The sequence below is a fragment of the Temnothorax nylanderi genome, unplaced genomic scaffold (genome assembly GCF_030848795.1).
Source record: "Temnothorax nylanderi isolate EJ_2023f unplaced genomic scaffold, tnyl_v1.0 TNYL_tig0084_pilon, whole genome shotgun sequence".
Classification (NCBI taxonomy): domain Eukaryota; kingdom Metazoa; phylum Arthropoda; class Insecta; order Hymenoptera; family Formicidae; genus Temnothorax; species Temnothorax nylanderi.
The window spans coordinates 213,532-235,818 of NW_027249146.1; the positions used below are offsets into that span (position 1 = coordinate 213,532).

The 22,287-nt window shown below is 40.3% G+C and overlaps 1 protein-coding gene across 2 annotated transcripts in view; it reads right to left on the minus strand.

The window, feature by feature from the left end:
* P130cas (Serine_rich_CAS and FAT-like_CAS_C domain-containing protein p130CAS) overlaps positions 1-22,287 on the minus strand; it is a 62,588-nt gene that overhangs the window by 4,701 nt on the left and 35,600 nt on the right. The window contains exons 2-8 of one of the 2 annotated variants that reach the window (XM_071710020.1): positions 21,238-21,384; positions 18,004-18,153; positions 3,422-3,551; positions 2,453-2,759; positions 1,675-2,021; positions 950-1,239; positions 64-420 (exon numbers count right to left, since the gene is read on the minus strand). In XM_071710020.1, coding sequence (XP_071566121.1) covers positions 64-420; positions 950-1,239; positions 1,675-2,021; positions 2,453-2,759; positions 3,422-3,551; positions 18,004-18,153; positions 21,238-21,384 — 1,728 coding nt within the window. Of the gene's footprint in view, positions 1-63; positions 421-949; positions 1,240-1,674; positions 2,022-2,452; positions 2,760-3,421; positions 3,552-18,003; positions 18,154-21,237; positions 21,388-22,287 lie in introns of both variants that reach the window. The other variant, XM_071710019.1, reaches the window with a different exon arrangement.

A 22,287-nucleotide genomic window follows, 5' to 3' on the forward strand; every position in this document is an offset into this window, starting at 1 on the left:
TCTTGCGTGAAAGAGCGCGACGGGTGGCACCAGTATTACAAGAATTGTTACAATTCAACTCGCCTTGGGTGGCTGATTATGCTCCACCGTTTGCAGAAAGGCGTCGATGGCGTGAGTCAGGTGTGCGCCGTGCGTGATGACCTGGGCGACATAGAAGGCCAACAATTGCTTGTCGTTGGGATCCATGGGCGTCGGTGTCGTGGGTGGCATTTGAATCGCGGCATTGTCCGCCTCGGACACCAGCAGATCGTAATTGCTGCGCAGCTCCTGCGGCAGCGTGGCTCGCAGTTCCTCTCGCTGCTTCGTTACGACCTCTCGCGAGTCGAGATTTACGTAGTCATAATCCTCCCCGGCGCCGCTATTGTTGCTGCTACCCGTGGAGATGATCGACGCCCGCTTAAAGAGCAACGTGGAATTTCCCTGCACACATAGAGTTCCTTTATCAGCAACAAAGGCTCATCCCTCAAATGTCATCAGCTTCATTCACATAGTACGATATTCCAAAAGAAAAACAGAAATTGAAAGAATTTAAAATACTTAATAACTAATTTTTCGAGTTCTTTAATTTCGAAATAAAAAATTAGATTTATAAGTATTCTCCTGCTCTTTTTTTTCTATTTTTCTCCATTTTAATTCTTAATACAAGAAAAATCGAAAATTTAAAAAATGAATTTCTTACTTATTGTTAGATTTAAGATTCATTTTTTTATTCTCAAAATATAATTACGCAGAAAAATAATATCGATTAAAAATATACATGAATAGATAAAATGATAGAAACTTTAACACCAATGCTTTCATTATTAATTCGTCAGGTTGATTAAAATTAATGCACCCTCTTTCTTTCAAGGACATTGAGATGATCCGATTAGCCCATTCTTACGTTTGAGATCGGAAGTCATTATTCGTAACGAATACATTAAATCTCACGACTGCAAAAGATACTTACTTGAATGAAACTAGCGACCTGACGAACGTCTTCCGTGAGTGCTCGAGCGCACGCGATCAGCTGATCAAGGGGGTCTGACTGTACGGGTAGTAATAGCGAGGAGGGTCCGTTAGTAGGTGTCGGTGTATCACCACCGCCACGACAGAGCTTACTCGCGTCCCATTCCATCGTGTCCAGTTCGGTAGCGGCTTCCTGTACGAGCTTGTCAGAATCACGAAGCGCCTTCACTAGCGGCCGTAATTTCGTGGCCAGACCCTTATCTGGCGCTTTGCCCGCATTGCCCAGCGTACCTGCGCGCAGAACACAATAGTTATCAAACTTCTGCGGCAATGTTCCAATGTTCTATTGTTTATTGAAAGATAGAATTGATTATTGTGAATTCAAAAAATCGCAAATCGAAATAAGAATATATTAAGCTTACTTTAGATGAGCTATAATTCTTACTTTAAAATCTCTAAAGTAGACTTTAATGTACATACATTTATCTTTATTAACAACTCTTCGATTTACGATAAAATATATTAATATTACTTTTGGTATATTTTTGTAATAAAACTTTCTTCTACGAAGATTTAAGTCTTAAATATTTGGTAACGTAAAAAATGAAAATTATTTATTTAAAGAAAAATTATGGAATGATAAGAAAATGATTATATTTTATTCCGTTGAGATAAACTTCTATGATAGCTTCAACTACTGAAGAAGTTAAATTGAACTTTCTTCACCTTCCGCGAATTCAACTAGATCGTGAAGAGACGTTCTGAGCCTGAGAGCAGCCAGCCTTAGGTCCATAAGGGTGGCGTCCAATCGCTGCGACGTTCTCCAACCGGGGCTCACGAAGCTCAGTAGCCTCGTTATCGCGGCGGACGCCTCGCCCTGCAACCTATGCAGACCTTCCAGGGCGGAGTCCAGCTCCAGCGGAAGCTCCTTGCTGACTGGTACATCGTAAATCTGTTGCGAGGGCGGCGGTGGCGTTGGGGTCTTCGGTATGGGGGTGTTATGTCGGGACGGCAACGAGGACGCTGGAAGACGTGGTCGGGGCACATCGTAATCCGGAGCGGCCAGACTCGATCTGGAATTCAGAAATTGTTATGCACGCGGCGAGAGCGAGAAGCGAAATAAAAATATCTTGGATTGGAAACTCTTTGGAATTTATTGCTGACGGCATTGCCAAAAATTTCCAAGCGCGGTGGGAGATCACAATCTTGGAATCTTGGATCCCCGAGGCATCTCCAGACGCATTTCGCAATACCCTTTAAATCATCCTTTGCAGAATGACTCTTGAAACTCTATTCAGCCCCTGATTTATATTTCACGCCGAGAAACTTCTCGGACGCATAAAGTTTCGAGATTCCTCGAGATCTCTGAATCCCAAGGAACGTATACACCCCGCCGGTGGAGTTGCCATAACGCCGTCGACGTAGCGTATACGTCCGGGGAATTTCCCCGAGTCCGAATAACGCGACGTATCGGGGCATCGGGGAAATGCGAGCGAGGATGTACCTGTTCGAACCGCTGAGGGAGCCGTCGTTGGTGAGGCTGGAGGCCGAGCTGCTGGGCGTGAGGGGCTGCAAGGGTCGCGGCACGTCGTAACAATCCAGCGGCGTAATGCCGGAGCCGACGGAGCAATTTGAGTTGGGCGTGCAGGACGTCGGCGGCCTTGGGGTATCGTAGCACGACGGGGCCGGGCTCGGGCTGCTCGCCGGCGAGGGGATCACCGGGATCGCGCGTGGCGGTACGTCGTAACACTCGTTCACGTCGCCGCCCCCGTTGTCGACGGAACTCCGCGCGTTGTTGCTCGTATACCGTCCTGCGTATAAGGTGGAAGTTAACAGAACTTGAGGGAATCCCCGGATCAGCTTCTGAGTACTTAACTGCGCGAGTTGACTTTTTTTAAACGAAGCTAACGCGAAATGTTCCGCCACGTTGGCTTTTTAAAAGACCTCATAGACGCTTCTTGCAAATAAATACGAAGTTTATATATATTTGTTTAGCGATAATAAATTATGATAAAGAATACTTAATGTTTAATTAGAGTATAATTTATCGAAATAAAATCCACAAGAAAGAGCCTTTATAAAATATTTTATAACTTTGTATTTTTCTGATGTGGTATATTTTTCTTTCTCAAAAATTATTATTATACTTTGCAAAAAAATAAAACGTCTTTTAGAAGCTGAAATAATAAAAAATTTTGACTCAATTTTGATAATTTAAATCTAGCAAGGTATAATATAACGTGAGTAGATTAATATTTAAAACTGTTACAAACTTATAAATTAATTCCAAAATTCTATTTCACCGTAATTTTGATTAAAAATTAGTAGCTATTAATCATTTCGAAAATGATCAATACGACAGACGCAAAGTTAATCAATATCTCAGTTACTGAATAAGCTTTAGCAGACGGCTTTATCACGACCGCGCCGTTCGGTTATAGCCGGAATGTTTAGTTTGTGAATAATAACGTACCCGTATTGTGCGAATGCTCATTGTTCGTCGAGTTGAGGGGTGAATCGTGTCTGGAGGGTGGCGCGGGACTCCCCCGACTTGCTGGGAGATCATACAGGTAGACGTCCCCACACTTCTGCGGCGTTACAACCTGCGTAATCGAAAGCAGCAAAGTAATTAATTATATCCAGATTAATTATTCAAGTTCTATTGTTTTGTGTTCCTACCACCTGCGCTCGTTCGCAATTGGACATTTTTCATCGCGGTTCGCTCGCTCTATCCGCAACAGTTAACTACAAATTTAACTTCAATAGAAGTAATTCAAAATCTAAATTATTACATCTATTCAAATCATTCTTTATTTCTTTAAATTAAATGGCTATATGTAAAATTAATATATCGTTGATTAATACAGCTCTGATAATTTATATTATGTATATATATATATAGCCGGCTTTATGTACTGTATATAGCTGGCTTTTTTTCATTCTCAATATGCCTCTTATGTTGTTTAAGTAACACACACAGTTACATTTTCACCACTGTTTTCTTTCAAGATTAGCTCTTCCTCACTATGCACTTCGCTTTGTCTTCGCTAAAGCGGTCTTGCTTATATTCCTACGTGATTGTATTTCAATTATGAGTTTCTCTTCCATCTAGCGAAAATGTCTTGCAACAACAAGGTTGCTAGAGCAACGCGTGACCTGTCAAACAGAGCGGAATAATCTGTGGCCGTGATTCCACAATGTAAACTTTTTTAGAGGTAAAGAATCGTATCTCTAGTTCTTCAGGTACAGCGTTATTGACAGTTGTATCATTAAAAACATGTCAGTTAAGTTACTTTATTAAAAATTCAATAAATTGAATTGCTACTTTTATTTTATATCTAAAAAAATATATTATTTCCCTATTTAAAACTTTAAAACCTGTTTTTTCTAAATTTATAATAATGGAGATACGATTCTTTACTTCTAAGGTACAGATATATAATATATATAATATAATATACGTATATATATACAACAAGTTAAAGAAATTAATAATAAGATTTATTATAAAAGAATAGATATTGCAGCCTATTTTTTAATAGTTTCTTTCAAGATAAAAAGTGTGCGTATAAATCTTTTCAAGAATATAAATTAATATGAAGTATTTTTGACGTTTTTGTCATCATACAACGTTGTACAACAAAAAACGCTTTAAATACATTTTTAAGACCACGTGTCCCTTATTCAAACCATCGTTTTAATTAGGTATCTACATTTTCGTTTAATTAAGCATTGCAATGTCATATGCGCTAGACGCAAAAGTTACCGTGACAGCGTCAACGTTTCCCAGAACATTTTCGATAATCAACTTAAAAAAAAAAAGAGTGATAACAACGGAGACTGATTCGATAGACGCCACAAGAGCTAAATCCACGTGAACCGCGCCTGTGACGAAACTCGTAACGAAGTTATTTGCGCGAACGCCAATCAGCTCTGTTACTCTTTCCACTGTGCGCGATGTGGCCTCGAGGATCTCGTTTGAGTGCAGCCCGCCGCAGCCGCGGATTAATTCTACGAGATCGCTAATTGAGTTTCCTACGAGAAGCGAGGAGGACTCGGGGAAAAAAGGGGAATTTCCATTCCCTATCGACGAAATCGTCAAAGCGCCGTTCTTTCGGTGGGAAGCACACTGTAAGGCGTATTCACGATTTATTCTGCACGAGATATCGTTACGAAATGTTTCATAATAACAGATAATTCGGTGAACGGTATGATATTTCGTATCCAAATTTAATCACTACTCTATTCTCTCTTTTTTTAATTTTTAAACACCTTTTGAATTAAAATTTTATTAAAATAAAATGCACTTAAAAAATAAATTTGTTTATTTACTAACATTTTTGTAGTCCGTTAAAATAGCTTGTTAAAAATGAATAAAGTAATATATTTCAGCGCCTTCGTATCACAGATTAAACGTGCAACCACCGGCTGGATGTAACGGCGACGCAAGCTTGCAACATTTCGAGCGTTGAACCGTCCGTCGCGTCGGGGAAATGTAATTCCGTTGATAAAACGTGAAAGCGTGGAAGTCGATGCGACGGGTAAATACGGGGGAAAAAGGGGATGAAACATTTCCCAGGAGAGCGTAATCTCGGAGGCTCATCGGCCGCTGCTTTGCAATAATAGAAGCCCCGCAACTCTTGCGCTACACGCTTAAGCGTGCTACGCTTTTATTACTATTCTTCTCTTTTTTTTCTTTGCACGTCTCGGTACACGAACAACAGCAGTCGAGAACTTTCCCTCTCGTAGGTATCAGAGTACCGGTAATTTTTTCATTTTCGTAAAAAGCAGAGAGTAATAAACATATATATGTATATACACTATACATTAAAAAATTGAGATTAAAAGATAAAAAATTCTTTAAATATATTGTATACATAATAATACATATAAATTTTATTTTTAAATACGTTAAAATATATGGTATTCAAAATATGGAATATATAATAGCTCTGAAAGAAATGATAGGTGGCTCGTTGAAAGAAAGCTACTGTACATTTTTCTTGCTTTTGTCAGTTTTTTTTTTTTTTTAAGATAATCTCAGCCACGCGTTCTTAAAGTAAGATGTGAAAAATTAAAGTATAATCTGTAACATGATACGTACAAAGGGAAGCTAGAGATATATTGCAACGCGCGAGAGAAACGTGGAAGTAACGTCGGACACGCCCTGCGCATAAAACGGAGCAGCCTCGACTACGGTATCGTCGTAAAGCTCGCGCGCGGCCGACATCAGCAATCCGCAATTCACCGTCGACGGTCAGTTTCGCGTTACCGAAGTGGAACAACCATCTTCTACTTACGGCCGAAAGTTCTCCATCGGCGAAACTTATCGCGTATTCGGCAGGACGAGAGGAGTCGCGCATGCAAGATGCGCTCCCTCAATGCGCCCTGTCCCACGGAAACGCCGAAGATACGACGCGAATCTGGGTCAGTTTCTTATCGGGCAGGCGGCAAGAACCCATCCACCGAATAACACGATACCACAACCAGGATTCCGAATCAACCCCTTCCCACCGACAAATCATTTCGACCCCATTTGCTTCGCCGATCGGGCGCGCTTGCAAGAAACCCCGAGATGATTTGTTTCAATGCTATCGAAGTTCTTGGCCGCGAAAGCGAGATTGTATATATAAATGTGAATGATGTAACTGCGTAAAACTGTAAAAACGACGCGCTGATTAATTCTTGTTATATGTCATGAATGGCATGCGTACGTTATAAGAAGTTATTTTCCTTTCGCTGATTATGCGAAAGATCGTGCTGTTATTTTATCTTCGTTTACAATCAGACTTTACGAGAATAGTTATGTGTGTGTGTGTGTGTGACATACGTTTATAAAATTTTTCTGTATAGACATTTTTTAAAACAGTAACCTCTGATTAATTAACCCTTTGTAACTCATGTTATCAAAAATAAAAAATATGACAACTATTTTAAATTGATTTACAACAGATAAATTCATGATTTAGAATGTTGATGGAAACTTTGCCGGTTTGTAACAGTATTGTTACACGGAGTTACAAAGGGTTAAATTGTTCAAAGTCTTCACTTTGGAAATTTTGGAACTATTCCAAGTTGGGCCAAATCCGTCGTAAAAGCTTTTTGACCAAGTACGAGAGAATAGTAAAATTATTAAAGTAACAAAGTTCTGAGCTTCAATTCAAAATTTCAGAGTTCAGGCATAAGAGATAGTCCAATGGAAACACTTTTTTCGAGAGAACAGCTCTCCGCACTAATTGCCCGCCCTGCGAACTCGAGTTCCTTCTTGCGAGTGCACACTCGTCGTGAGAAAGTGGCCGTTATCCGGAACTGGGAAATGTGCTAATTATCCCATAACTCACCCTTGATTATAGTTCGCCTCCTATGCGACAAAGTTGAGATTACCCGTCACGATTTACGAGTGAAGATGAAGACTACGGAGAGCGATCGTTTAAATGAGACAAATTGATAAAGTAAAAAATAAGGAAAAAATATAATCGGTTTATCCTTTTAGATCTGCAATTAAGAAAAGATCCTAAGGAACCTATTCTGTAAATGTTAACGATATCGTTATGTGCTTTGCGCAGCTTTTCTATGGTATATTATTCTACGCAAAGCATGTAATGACGTTGTTAACGTTTACAGAATAGAGCCCTTAAATGTTTAATAAGTTGTTTCTACATAACTGTAGCTATTTATAGTTATAAATTTGTGGAGAACTCATGAAGTATTCAAGGCATCTATTATCTATTTCTTTTCAGATCTATAGCTTCTATTACTTTAGAAGATATAGATTTGAAAAGAATAAAACTAATTATATATGTGATCCCAAAATATTTTCGGGAGATCGAATAAGCTGTTGATTGAGGACGAATTAAATAATTAGTAGCAATGATGGTAGCAATTTATGTTATTCTTGTTTTAAATCCTGTATAATAATCTTTTCCTCGTAATACTTCTTTACGAAATCTCAGATAGCTTCAAATCCTAGTTGAATCATAATATAGCTATAGCATATAAAAATTGAAAAGATACAGTAACTTCTTGCCCCAAGATAAATACATATACAATAGGTATACATATAAGATAAATATAAAAAAGAGTTTTATGTTCGCTATATAAAAGAACTTTTAAACTGATGTATAATTCGATAGAACCTGAAAACTGCAGAAAGTGTTCTTAAGAATGAGCATAAAGTTGAGAATGAATTCTTAAGTTTATACTTTCAGTACGTTTTTATATCCTACTTTGCATTTACACACAAGTTGAAGCTATATCTCTATACACGCAATTCATGGTGAGTTAATCAAAATTTCCTCATGTAAAGTGAAGAATAAAATGATAGAGTGTGGTCGTCGTACGAGCGGTCGTCGAACCGCCGTCTGTATTCCTCGTGAATTAAAGCTACTCGCGAGTACGTTATCGCGTGTTCTTTGTTATTATGAATCGAATAGTAGTACTATCGTAGTGACGTGTAGTACTAGAGGGGGTGTAGGCGCGGGGAGGAGGATGCTGGAAGGTTGAGAGCGCTCGTGTGCAATGCAAGGGTGCACTGGGACCAGCGGGATGGGGGTGGCGATGGAGAACAGTCCGGGGAGGGAGGGGGGATACACCCTCGGTCGATACCGGGCGTCGCGGCGCTAACTGTGAAAGGCGTATTACGCTACGAGGGTGCACAAGAGAAAGCAAGGGAGAGAAGAAGAGGGAGAATGAGAGACAGTGACGAATTCAGAATTCTGGAGACCCCAAGCAGAAGGGTACATAGGTTTCCCCCAATGTAGTTTAAATAATTTACGAAAGCAATTTTCGTCGTATTACGGAAAATAAATATTTTAGGAAATAAACGATGTCTCAGTTTATCTTTACTGATTTAAAATAAATTGGAGGTTTGCAAGTTTTCGGGCATGTCTTTCGGCTTACTCCGCCTATTGACAAATTTGTTAAAAATGGGTGAAAGATTTTTATCGAACCGGAAGTTAATTTTTTAAGATTTGCACGATCAATCTTGAAAATGTAGATTACATTTTGTAACATAAATGCGTATGATCTCTTCTTTGAATATAATCGTCAAATTAATACCGTCAAATTTGAAATAGATTGCTCATTTAACCGTTTATTCGAAATGCAATAAAAATTGATAGATATTAATTACTCAATTATAGCTTCATTAATTATAGATCCGCTCCTGACAGGGGCGAAAAGAGAATGGGAGAAAGGGAGAAATAGAAGGGAAAGGAAGGAGAAAGAGCGAGAGAGAAGGCTGGGGGAGATAGAAAGACGGTTTCCATGGAAACGCGGAAGGAGGCTCTCCACCTTCCGCGGGAGCAGGACTCTCGGCTTGTCTCAGACCGCGATAAGAATTTTTAGGCACGACCAAAGGAGTGACTTACGCATTTGATATCGCAAAAGGTGTCGCCGTAAATGTCCGCGAAAAAAATTTGCGATATATTTCGATCACATTGCGATCACATTTCCGAAGTCGAATTTGAAAGAACATGACGGAAAAATTTCAGTTCATATATTTATATATAGACATTTGAAGTGATGCAAATACAAAAAAATCTGCTCCTCGTTTATTTCCTATACGAGAGAATCCATCCTGAATTTTTCACGCGAGATCCTCGGAAATTTCTTGTAAAATATTACCACATTGTATCATCAGATATCCCCTTGTGAGGCTTCCACGTTTCGTGCAAACACGTTAACGTACGCGCAAACATGCGCCTCGCATAAATCCTGTTCCTGGCGCATCACTGACGTCGTATCATGATGATGAATTTCGGCAACGACCGTATTTACATTATTAGTTAAACTCATGTGCAGCTGCCAGTCGCACAGATCGCGCGCACTTCCGAGACGTGAACGCCGTTGCAGTCGTAATCGCGTTAGACCGACGCTTATGAAGTTCTCGCATGAAACTCACGAAACTTCAGATGCATCTTCGTCCGGAAACGCGCGCAGAATGATAAAATATGAAAGGAAGACGGCTGTCTAGACGCGTGAAAGCGAAGGCTGTAAAACGTACGGTCGGCTTCGCCAACCGTTATTAATCGAACTTCGTAGTTTTAAGAACCTTTATCGTTAACTGACCGTAAACTTCTTTATTATAAAGTATAGTGTAAAATTGAAAACTCTGGAGGGGGGGGGGGGGTATTAAAATTTTATTTTTCGTTTGTGCTGTTATGATGCTTATCTTTTGATAAGAAAAAAAAAAGTGAACAAATGGTATCACTAAAGATGTGATCAGCTAGTAATCAAGGCTACTTACAATCGATTCGATAGATTGAATCACGCTAACCCTAGAAAAAATACGTTTATCTCCACTTATGCAGTATCCACTTATGATGATGCGGAAATGAAAAATTTCAATTCTGAGTTACCTCTTCCTAGATCGCTTAAATGCATCATGAGATTAATATCGCCGTTTATCGACGCAGCTCGTTGATTCTGCGCGAAACTACCAATAAAAATATCAATAACCCTATCCCCGACTAATCGGATGAGCGCGATGAATGTTCGAGAGAGATAGATAATAAATCGCGCACGATAATAGGATGTTTTACGGTAGCGTGTGTGTGTGTGTGTGTGTGTATTATGTGTGCGCCGGTTTATTACGCGAGATAACATCGCTCATTGTCCCTTTAATAAACGGCCGGAATGGTCTCTCGACGACCAAGAAGAAGCGGCTACCGTTGGCGGCTCCTGACGAGGATCGCGACTTCTGCTTCGATCGCCCGGAATAACTCGAAAGCGTCCTGGGGGCGAGTGATTTACGCTAGTTAATCCGCGACGGGCGTACCGCGATATGAAATTGGATTTCTCGTTTCACCTCGCGCATAAATTCGCGAGATGATTCTACCGCGGCGTCGAGGCCGCGAGGCCGAGTTCGTTTCGAATCTAGATTGCTTTGAGGTTTGAGGTACTCTTATCGCGACGCGCGATCTGCGTGTCACAGCGAACAAGAAAAGAATATAGCAGAAATTAGCAATAAAAAATAGCCGTAGTGTTTGGAAACAGAGTAATAAGATAATAAAAGAGGTGATGTGTATGTGTGCACACGATTCTCTTCTTTATAATAAAAAACGTAAATGTAAAAGTCTATTTTTTAATTTTTTAATAAAAAATATAAATCTATATAATATAAATCCCCCTTATCTTAGATCCCCTTTACAGAATCCCTTTACATTATCGTTAATCGTGGCGTGAATAATCGCTGTGTCGAGTGGGACACAATAAAGCCGCTGTCGGCTTGACGCCGCGCCGAGGACCTCCTAATGACTCGTGTAAATAGGCTTTTCCTGGTAAACGGAAGGTGGGATCACGCGAGAAGCGACATGCAACGACGATCTCTCGAGCGGCCTCCGGTCACGTGTCGACGGAAACGAACTCGCCTGTGGGTGAGAGGGAAATTAAGATCAGGCAGGGAAATTGTGCGGCGAGCGGAAATCCGACCGGTGGCGGGGAGGAGCGAGGAAAGGGGGATTGTTTGCAGCTAGTCCGAGGGGAAACCCTTTCCTTCTGGAAATGAATGGCGAGAACCACCGGGTCGTCGCGAGTGAAACTCACGACGAGAGCTGACGCGTGACTTCGACGCGTTTTCGACGGAGGCTGTTGCGACACAAGAGAAAAAGTGTTTCTTCAACGACACAGAAAAGTGTCTTCTTGAAGGGAGATTTTTAATCTAACGAGGGTGCTTGCGGTGCTCTCTTCTGTAAATGTTTGTATTAATGGATTGACTTAATTGATTGAATTCAGTATATATATACTGTTAAATATTAAAAGATGAAATTTAAACCAATATCTTGAGTTAAAAAACATTTTGCTATTTTAAATTGCCATATATGTGTGCCGAAATTTATTATTTTAATACGAAACAATATTATTTTAACTAAATCCATTGATTTAGTTAAATTAACATTATTTTAGTTACTAACGACATATTGAGTAGGCGACTAATAGGAATGGTTAAAAATGACTCAAATTGAGTATAATTTAACACTACGAATTTAACAGTGTATATATCTGTCATATCATCTTACAGTTTTAGTAACTATCATATAAAAAACTCATAAATATGCAGAATCCTGATTAATTAGAACATTAAAAATAGAATGTTCTGGACCAGTCACGCGATTGCCCATTTACGCGAAGTTCCGGTTACGTTCTCGATCGGTTTTTGTCCTTCAAAACTCTTGTCTCAAATAAACGGTTGCTCTAATTAATCAATAACCCAAGTAAACGATATTCACTATTTATCTCTATCAGCAACGCATGAACCTTTTGCTTTTTTAAACAATAGAACTACTATCGAGCGGAATAGCTTGTCATTAGTGAGAAAGTTAATGAGAAAGAACAAATTAGGCGTGTCACGATGTGATAAAGAGCTGAGGCGTGACTTCAACGCGTTTCCCGTGGCAGTCATTACGAAAGAGGGCGAGAAGTATCGTTCTAAAAGGCAAGTCTTTGAGTCGAACGAGCGCGCCCGTGGTGTTTCTTTTCAAGAAACTTTTTCTCGGAAAAATTCGGAGAGAGGAAACTTCTTTAAATATAGTTCTCTTTAGGATCGGACAACTTATCCACGCGTGATCGTTTTCAAAAATACGGGATGAAAAAGTTAACACAGGAGCGAGCAACTCTTGCTCGCCTCATAAGCGCAATGAAGGGGATAACAACGTGACTTCGACGCGATTTCCTGGAAGCCATTACGAAATAGGGCGCATTTTCCTGAAGTCGGGTCTTTGACTGGGTCTAACGCGGTGTTTCTCTTCAAGAATATTTTTCCTCTAGAATTTCTCGAGCAGAAATAAGTCTTTATAGTTTTCGTCCTCATTTATTCTGAGTTTAAAAGACCAATAATATATATAATTTTGCATAAAAAGATGATATTTTAATTTAACAATCTTGCTAAAGCGGAATAATTTAGATTACTCGAGCTCTTTAAATAAAATGATCAACAGTGATAGAGATCAGCGTGAAGTCGCCTTAGAAATCGGAGTAATAATGAAAACGGCCTTAATTCACGGCGGATGCTGTAAAAACTGATTTAAAAAAAAAATGATATCAGACCGGTCTGCGATCAGAAATTCGCAAGCGTCAAGAACGAGTGGATAATCCCACGCGAGTTTCACAGTTCATTGATAACGGCCGTTAAAGACAGGCTCGGCCCACGTTCAGGCAACTCCTGTCTCAGCAGAGTAAATCTTCCTCGGTATCCGTCGAGCAGGCCTGGTCTACCGTACCCGCTATCTTGCCACCACCTCCTCCTACCAGCTCGTCCATGCCATTTTCAGCCGGTGCAACAACGGTGCGGTTTGTCTACTCGCCGTCGCCAATGGCGGCCTCGAGAAGCATTCGCGCCCCGAGCGGAGATCATTCTGTTCCCTGGCGCGCTATATCGTTATCGCGCCACCATTTGCGCTCTCACAAAGCGAAAGGTATGACAGGAACGTCCTGGAGGCAGGCAGCTGCTGCAGGACGAACACCGCATCCGGTGGAAAAATAATTCTTCTCGCGCAGACTTATCCTTGCGATGCGAAAGTAAGGTATCCGAGGATCCGCGCCTTTTCAAGCTCTTTTAATTACGACTCGTGCTTTAATAAGGCAAAAGCTAACGTCGCGAATTTGAACAATAGCCATTTGATTTTATTTTATTCGATCGTTTCACATGCTTGATTTGACATTGCTCTCTCTCTCTCTCCCTCTCTGCATTTCAATAAATTGTATATCGGCGATTTTATCTCAAATTTATTACAAACGACTTTTTCGATCCTTTTGATGCTCACGAAATAATTGACTGGAATTTATCGTAAGAGGAATTTCCAAATCGCGTCTGCACTCACCGCCCACGCGGAAATACGAGCGAGTTGCACTTGTCGCGCATTGAACTCGCGGATTCGTATTTCATACGTCACTGGCTGTTACAGACCCGAGGCAGTCGAACGTGCCACGATCTGGTTATTCTAGTTAACATCACCGGCGCACGAAGCTCCTTTCGCCTACGTTGCACGCGTTCGTGTTTCTCCTCGTGTGTGTATCTGCGAATTTAAATACTCTCGCAACAGCCAGAATATAGATAGTAGATACCACGAAATATCTCGTTTTCATAAACAATTAGCAATGCAAATTTTTCGATATAAATTAAACATAGTTGTGTGGGAGTTAACTACGACAACCAATGCATCAAGAAATAGCATTCGCTTTCTCCGAACCATAAAAAATGTTCTGAAAAATATATTGAGGAATATCTAAATCTAGTTTAATAAGAATGATTTTGAGAGGCATAAAATACACAGATTTTTTATGTTTAAAAACAAAATACATTTTTTTGAAAATTTAGTGAAAAAGCTTTACTAAATTATGTATATTTCGTTTTTAATAAAAAAATATCAAATCCATTCTACATTTTTTTTTTTAAAGCAACTTCTGCACGGAATCTTGATGAAACGTACTTTAATAAATTTATCACATGTGTGTTGAAAATTTATTGAAAGATTCACATATTTCAAATTAAAAGAATTATATATTTGGAACTACGTGTTCGGAAATAAAAGATAAATAAGTATATATCCGAAAATTTCAGGAGGACAGAATTAACGTACATATATGTTTTATCACTGATTTATAGTTGTTTCGTGTGTAACGACTCGGATTAGCCGCGGTCAGGAGAGAAGTGCCCGGTCTCGCAGATTTCTAACACATAAAAACGTGCACCACGAGCTATTCTCGGAAGTCGGGAGTAGTCGGCGAAAGACGGAAGAGGAGTGCGAGGGTAACGCGACCGAGGAAGAGAACTCGTGGATGTACACTGACTACACAGACGCAGGATGAAACGCGTCCGCTCTTCTTTGAGCCCTAACCGCCCTAGACATTCCACCGAGATGACTCCATGGGACCCCACTGCGTGCGCGCGCGGGTGTGTTCCCATATATACATCGCGTTGCAAAGGACACGGCGCGGAGGAGAGAAACAGAGGAGTAGCGACGCCAGAAAGTGGACATTGTCCGGAATCGGCGGACATATAAGGACAGCCGCGGACCTTCGCGTCTGAAAAGGTAGCCCCTTGTAGGGCATTCAGCAGAACGGGCTTCTTTGTAAATCGCTTCGGGACGCGACGCGACGCGACGGTATGCCACTGTTGCAACGGATTGGAAGAGTGGATGGGAAGGTGGAGATTGGGGTGGTCTTGTAAAGGGTGGTAATACCTGTCGCATCCGTGAGACGCTCGTGAAGACCCATCGCGTACTTATCGATTGTTCTCGAGCTGAGAAATTTACATTCATGAAGTTATTCGGTCGTAAATATGCCGGAATATGCAATGTTCTTTTTGCGATTTATTGATGCGTTCGCTTGAAATGCATTGTTTGATACATTTATGTTGAAATTAGACAAGCTGTTAGCCCAAGTTTGCTGTGACACAGTACGATAAATTATACGTTACTTATACGTAAGATTTTAACATCGAGCAGATTTGTACATTAACCATTTGCTTTTAATCTTTGACTTTACATAAAATTCACAAATTACACAATATTTCGTTGTCATTAAAAGAAAAGGAGATAAAAAAAAATTATAAAAGAGAAAAGAAAAGAATAAAAAGCAAAGAATGCTGGAATCCAGTAAACACAATCATGAACAACCAAGTCTGAATCTCTCTCGTGTCACCTGCAAATATTCGCTTTTCAGCGCAGTCACCCATGTGACGTAGCTGATGCAGGAAAGCACATTCGCGTTACGTTGACCCTGCGACGACGATGACGACAGCGTTGTATTTCTATCGTAGAAACACACATGCGTGCACACTGCGACGAGACGACAACGGAGATGTGTCCGGATGTTCGTCCGTGAAGATCGCGCGGAGCAAAAAGTCCTGGCAGACCAGCTAGGAAACAAGAAGAGCTCGAGAAACTGCCGACAGGGAGCCGACCGTCTTCGACGCGCTCTAGTATCCCGAAATACATTGCGCGAAAGACCAGACCAAGTCTCGAGACATCCAGAGATTGTACGAGACAAATGTATTGGGAAATTTAAATAATAATAATTTCGCAACTATGAATACATTGATTTATAACAAAGTTACATAGCTAAAGATTTAAAAATAAATATAAACTTTGAAGTTAAACCAAAATTAGAATAAAAAGAAATTAAATTGAAGAAATTAAATTAAAATTTTGCATAAATATATTCAGTATTATACAGAATAATACAATAGAGTGAAATAATCTGTTACAATCACAAAAAATTAATTTAAAGAATAAAAGATAAAATAATTTTCCAAATTCTCGATTTTTAGCATTTTTGTAGAAAAATGTTTACATTTTATGGAGTAATTGTATAGCAGAATTAATTACTGTGACGCACTAAAATAAATCAGGATTTTCTTTATATACGTTTATATTATACCAATTTCGGGGGAAATTGGCAAAATTTTTCTATACAAAGGCAATTACTTTCGCTTTGACGCTATGTAGTGGACAAACTCAACGCCCTAATCGACCGTATTCATTTAATCGAATTGATGTCAGTGGCAGATGTTAAACCGCGACAGAGCCATATACGCAGCGATGGCTCCAGAAGAGCCGAACGAACCAAGTGGCAGTCAGCTGATTTTGACAGATCCCGTTTCAGCGAATGTGGGGGCGAATGTAAAAGGTCGGCCCCCCCACGATCACGGCACAATGAACTGTCGCCTGAGCGTCATTGTCAATTCCGCGGCGCACAGGGTCTCCCAATCCCAATTCTCCAAACCAGCGAACCGATATAATTGGTCGGACAGAAAAATCAGGAAGGTAACACGAATATTCGTGGTTTTGTTAGCTCTCCGGCGCGCTGATAAAGAATTGACTGTTGCATCCGCGAAAAATCAAAGCGCGATACACGATTGTGTGAAAATAAAGAGAGTTTACGAAACAGCTATGCGAGAGGAATAATTTAGATGTCGATTTGTTCTTCATGGATGAACAACAAAGCGTTTCGTTTCAAAGAACTTCTATCGTTCAACAAAATTTATACGCGTTGTTCGAAACAAGATTACCTTTCCGATAATCAAATTTTCAGTTATTTCAAAGAAATATTTCCAATTAATAATAATCGACTATTTTATTTGTAACTTGTTTTATTATTTGTTGTGCGGTTACACTTTCGAACCGCGAAAAATAAGTATTACAAAAAGATTGGTCCTCATCAATCAATTAGTGAATTCTTGCGTGTCTAATCCATAAGTACGTTTATGATAATTTAAAACAAATTGGAAAGATTAATATAAAGATTATCAATAAAATAGCAAATTGTTGTTAACAAATAATACAATTGGTTAAATATATAAATATTTTCTTACATCAAGAGTCTCCCCAAAGGCAAATTTATGGACCGATTAGATATCTCGCGTTTGGGAAACCCTGTCCACAGTTGCGTTTACAAATGATCGATCGGTAGGGAGTCTCCATTGCTCTCGTATGCCTTTTCAAATCGCGGATATATTAATTCGAGAAGCCAGCTGTTGGGCCGATGAAATCAACTACAAGCAAGGTATGCCATTCAAATACAAGGTATATATGGAAAAATGATTGTCGTAGGATGTAATCATGTGTTCGTACGAATCCTTTAAAATTTTCTTTGTGGCCGTAAAAAAACTCGCGTTTAAACATAAAGTTAAAATCATGAAATTCGTAATAAATAACTGTTTGCGACTTTCTGAAGACATGCTTAATGGATGAGCATTACGTTTTGGTATTTACGATATATACGAAACTTTAATTTCAACTCTTCTTTGTATCTCTGATAATTAAATCAGTTTTGCAATTATTCGTACATCTTAAATTTTATGTACGTTACAAGATGGCTTTTAATGTAATTCTAGTTTATCTTAATTTTAATAATAAAATATCGATTTGCAGAAACAGACGGAAGACTAAGCCAGTAATATACGAAACGTCGTATACGCAGCGACGTAGAATCTACATCCGCTTGCGATTTAAGAATGGAAATAGGCGTGCGAAGTGCAACGTCTACATACATGTAAGTCCATACATGTATAGGTTCAAAATATGTGCGATTTGAGAATAGTTTCAAATAACTCACCCTGTTGGGCTGTACGTGCCAGCTACGCCTTTTCCCGTGTCTCTGTATGCCATCCTCTGCGATGGTTAGGTCGGCCCTGCTGCCGACCAAACAACCCCCCGTATCGTATTGGCCAACCAGAAGCCTCAATCGATTTCCTGGACAGATGCCCTAGGGCAAAAAAAAAGTACAATAACGTAACAACAGCTCGGCTCCGACGCTTCGCACGAATAAATTTTTAATCGCGTATATTCTGTCAGTATATATACTGAACAAAATTCAATACACTTTCCCTTATAGATAAGAATCCCATATTACACTTCCGGTATTTTTGTCCAATTACATATATTCAACAAATTTATACATTTTTTATTTCTTACTTAACAAGGAGATTTTTAATTGAGTTAAAAGTTAGAGTTCCTTTAATCGTGAACCTCTTTCAAAAGTCAGATAAATAAATTCTGATTATTATTATTTATAACCTGTTATATTTGTATTTATCTGTTTTTAATTTTTACATTCGCCTAGTCTTTTTTCTCTGAAAAGACGCGATATAGCTTTTCGGCCCACTCGCATGCATCGGGAAGGAGCGAGAGAAAGCCCCAATTAGGCATCTGTGAATGCGTCGCCAGTTTGTGTAATTTCGTGAGATCGAGACGAAAATAAACGTTACATCCTCCGTTGCGCCGCGCCTTGAGGAACGAGGGTCGCCACCGAGTGATGCATGCCGCGTAACTCATTCGTTTATCTCGAGTACTACGAAGTTGTAACTCGTAAATCTCGAGAAGTATGCATTTTCGGCGAAATGGCACTAATGTCGCCAACACGTTAAGATCTTCGGATTTAGTAATGCTTGTCGAAACTCCTCGGGTTTCCTACAAATTTTTCAGCAGAAAAAAAAACGCGAGGGAAAACACGCGAGAAATATAAAGAAAGAGTTTCTGCGAGTTTAATATTGTCTATTTTTTATTTCGCGGATCAGCAATTCGTTATGTTTGTAAAGCGAGTTTCCATCAATCTTTTCGTAAATTGAGCATTATTGGTCTTTACGATATTTCCATCAAATGCAATCAAAGCAGAAGCGTTGATATAAGTGATATTGATAGAATCAAGTTTAATTCTAATTAAGCTTTCACGATCGAGTGGCGAATTTCTCGCTAAAAAAGGATAAGGACCCGACTCCCCAATTCACCAATAGGTCGCGGAAATTATATCCGTTGTAGACCCACAAACCGCTGATACGACCGATAGCTCTAGCAATAGTCTATTCCGACGACGTCAGAAGTTCTCAGTTTCCAATAAAGATCCAGGAGACCGTATCATTCAATCATCCTCTACCCACGTCACATTGCCTTTGCTCTCAATTACCGCCGCACACATATATATCGAAACGGATCGTACGTCTGTCGGTGATAACAACGACGAGCCGGGTGTTTCGGCAAACGAAAATCATTTCAGGAAAAGTGGTTCGATCAAATCGACGAGTGCAGCGAGGAGATTGCCCGAGGACCCGATTCGAGGGCCGACATATGTTACATCGAACGCGGAGATGACCTCGCGAAGTTTTCAAAACATTAACTGCGATACAGAAGAATCAATTAGTCAGCTTGAAAATTGAATCATTATATGAAGCGTTTAATGTCAGTTCAATTAAATTTTTTTAGTAGTTTCAAAGACAATTATGTGTTTTCTTTATCGCAAATCGTTGCAAAACTTTATGTCTAGATGAGTTTTCTTTCTGTTTTCAAGAGTACTTCAGTTAGTAATACAAAACTGTTTACGATGCCTGGTATCGCAGACATCTGAGACTGCTACATCGAAGGTAATTGCAATGCACGATCGTTAGTCCCATTTCCGCGATAATAACGTTGCCTCGTCATACCTCGCGAACCTCCGGGGCCGCTCTGGTGCATCGGCTCTTATGCATTATACAGATGTGCATAAGCAGTCTCGTGCACGCGAGGCACTTGTACGTAGAAGCTGACGACAGCTTTGTTGCCGCTGGAGATAAATTCGCTTTTTGATTGGAGCCGTCGAGAATGAGGTATAAAATTAAGGGAACGAAACATTAATAGCGCAAGATAATAATGTGGAAGATGTTTTGCACAACGGAGTATATGTTATTCGAAATAAACAGACGTGTAATAAGTAATAAATATAATAAAAATAAAATTCATAAAAAAATCGGATTTTTAATCTAAAAATATATGCTAAACCTCTATGAATTTGCATTCAACAAGCGGAGAAATCACACAAGCGAGATAAAAAATTATGAAATTAAAGCGGAATGAAGCAATTATTAAATTGGCACTGACAGAAAGTACACACGCTGGGACACACACACACACACACACACACACACACACACACACACACTTTTTTATTACTTAACACAATTGAGTATTTTAGGTTAATAACAAATTCCCTGGCAGATTTTACGCGCTTGCATTGAATTGCGGCAGCTTCATCGACAAAACATCATTACTTTGATTACACGTAATTTGGGAGCTTTTGTTTTTGGGAGCTTTTGTTTCTTGTTCTCTCGTTTCCACCTTTCTAATTGAACGAGCGTATTGGCGATTCTTAATAATTAGTAATCACGTCTGTGTGCAGTCATCATGTCTGGCATCAGTTCGAAGGCGGAGATCACGAGGCTATGAGCATCGCAGTCGAGCGTCCTATTTTCGCGATAATAACGCCTCTCTCGGGAGAGAAAGAGAGAGAGAAAGACAGTCTCGTTCTGGATCTGGTCTCATGCATTATAGAGTCGCGCATAGATAATACGAGTTAGTAACGTATGTGGAAGTACCCGACGCGTGCTCTTCGTTAGTACGATGGATAAACTCCATTAGAATGTAATAGAACGAGGAGAGACACGGCTAATGGGAGACACAAGCGGAATTCCGAAACACGAGGAAGTTTCATGTATTACATAGTCGCCTAATACGCGTTTTCGATTAGCGGAAAATGTAATTGGAAAATGTAATCGGATAGAATTTCAGATATTTACAGACGAGTCGCGAGATATGGAGGTAAGGTAAAACCGACGAGTTGATCATCTTTAGAATTGATATACTTTTTATTGATAAAATTGATTACTTTATTGTAACCCACAGATGAATTTATTCGGGATATAGGAGCTCGCGGAACTTATATAGGAATTTCCTATGCTGTTATTTCATAAAGATCTCGAGGTTCCGAGGGTTCTATTTAAGAAAAATCCGTAGATATAAATTTTATATTTTTTAAAATTACCTGTCGACCTCGCAGAGCGCATAACCACCATCCCTCAAGACCAGCAGTGTTCTGCTCCAGCACGGTGAGGACGTCGCCTTTTCGAAAAGCCAGCTCGTCCGGCGCCTCGGCGATATTGTCGTACAGAGCTCGCGCTTTCACGCATTTCTGCTGCAACACAAAAAAAATACTATGAAGACAGAAAGTACAGATGGAATACAACAATGGAAGTTGATGGAAAGGATGCCGTCGGGTAAAATAAAATGGGGAGATTTACGGTATGTCCGCGATTTTAGTCTCTTATTATTAGCAATTGTCAATAAATCAATATTTCTAATATCATTTGTGTCTCGTCTCTGTGCAAAAACCGTGTGCGACAAGCTCCACCGAGAGAGCATCGATTGCCTCGCCAACGTCTCTACTCAGCGCTCGCGACAAACGAATTCCGCTCGTGGACACCCCGCGTGTCTCTTGACTCGACACTTTCGACACGGCGCGGCGGCGGATGTGCGATACCGTATTGCGGGCAGATGGCACGTCGTCGTATCGGTGCCGCAGAAGCAATTGGTTTCATTCGAAAAGTCAACGAGCCGGTGGTTTCCAGGCGCGCGCCAATTGGGCACGCAATAGCAGGCAGCCGCCTCGGCTCGCACAGTGCGCCCTTTGGCCAATTTAAATCCATAAAATCCTAGCACCACATCCCACCCCTCCGCTCTCGTTCATCTGTCGCGTCTATTTCGAGAGACAGCGGCGGCGGCGGCGGCGGCGAGATCTCGTCTGTCCCGTTGTTCCGCCCGCCCGAGAAGAGACGTAACGATCACTTAAACGGCGATCCCGTCCCCGAAGTGCAGCGCGCGATAGATGTGTGTTTTACGAGGAAGCTGCTGCGACGAGATCTGCCCGTCGTCTGCAATGTCCTCCCTCTCAAGCGGGCTCAATTGAAGCGCCTTGGATGACGCTGTCGACCGTGCTCTCTCTCTCTCTCTCTCTCTCTCTCTCTCTCTCTCTCTCTCTCTCTCATCTCTCATCTCTTTGCTTTTTTTCTCGTCCATTCGCCTCATCGCTGGCAAA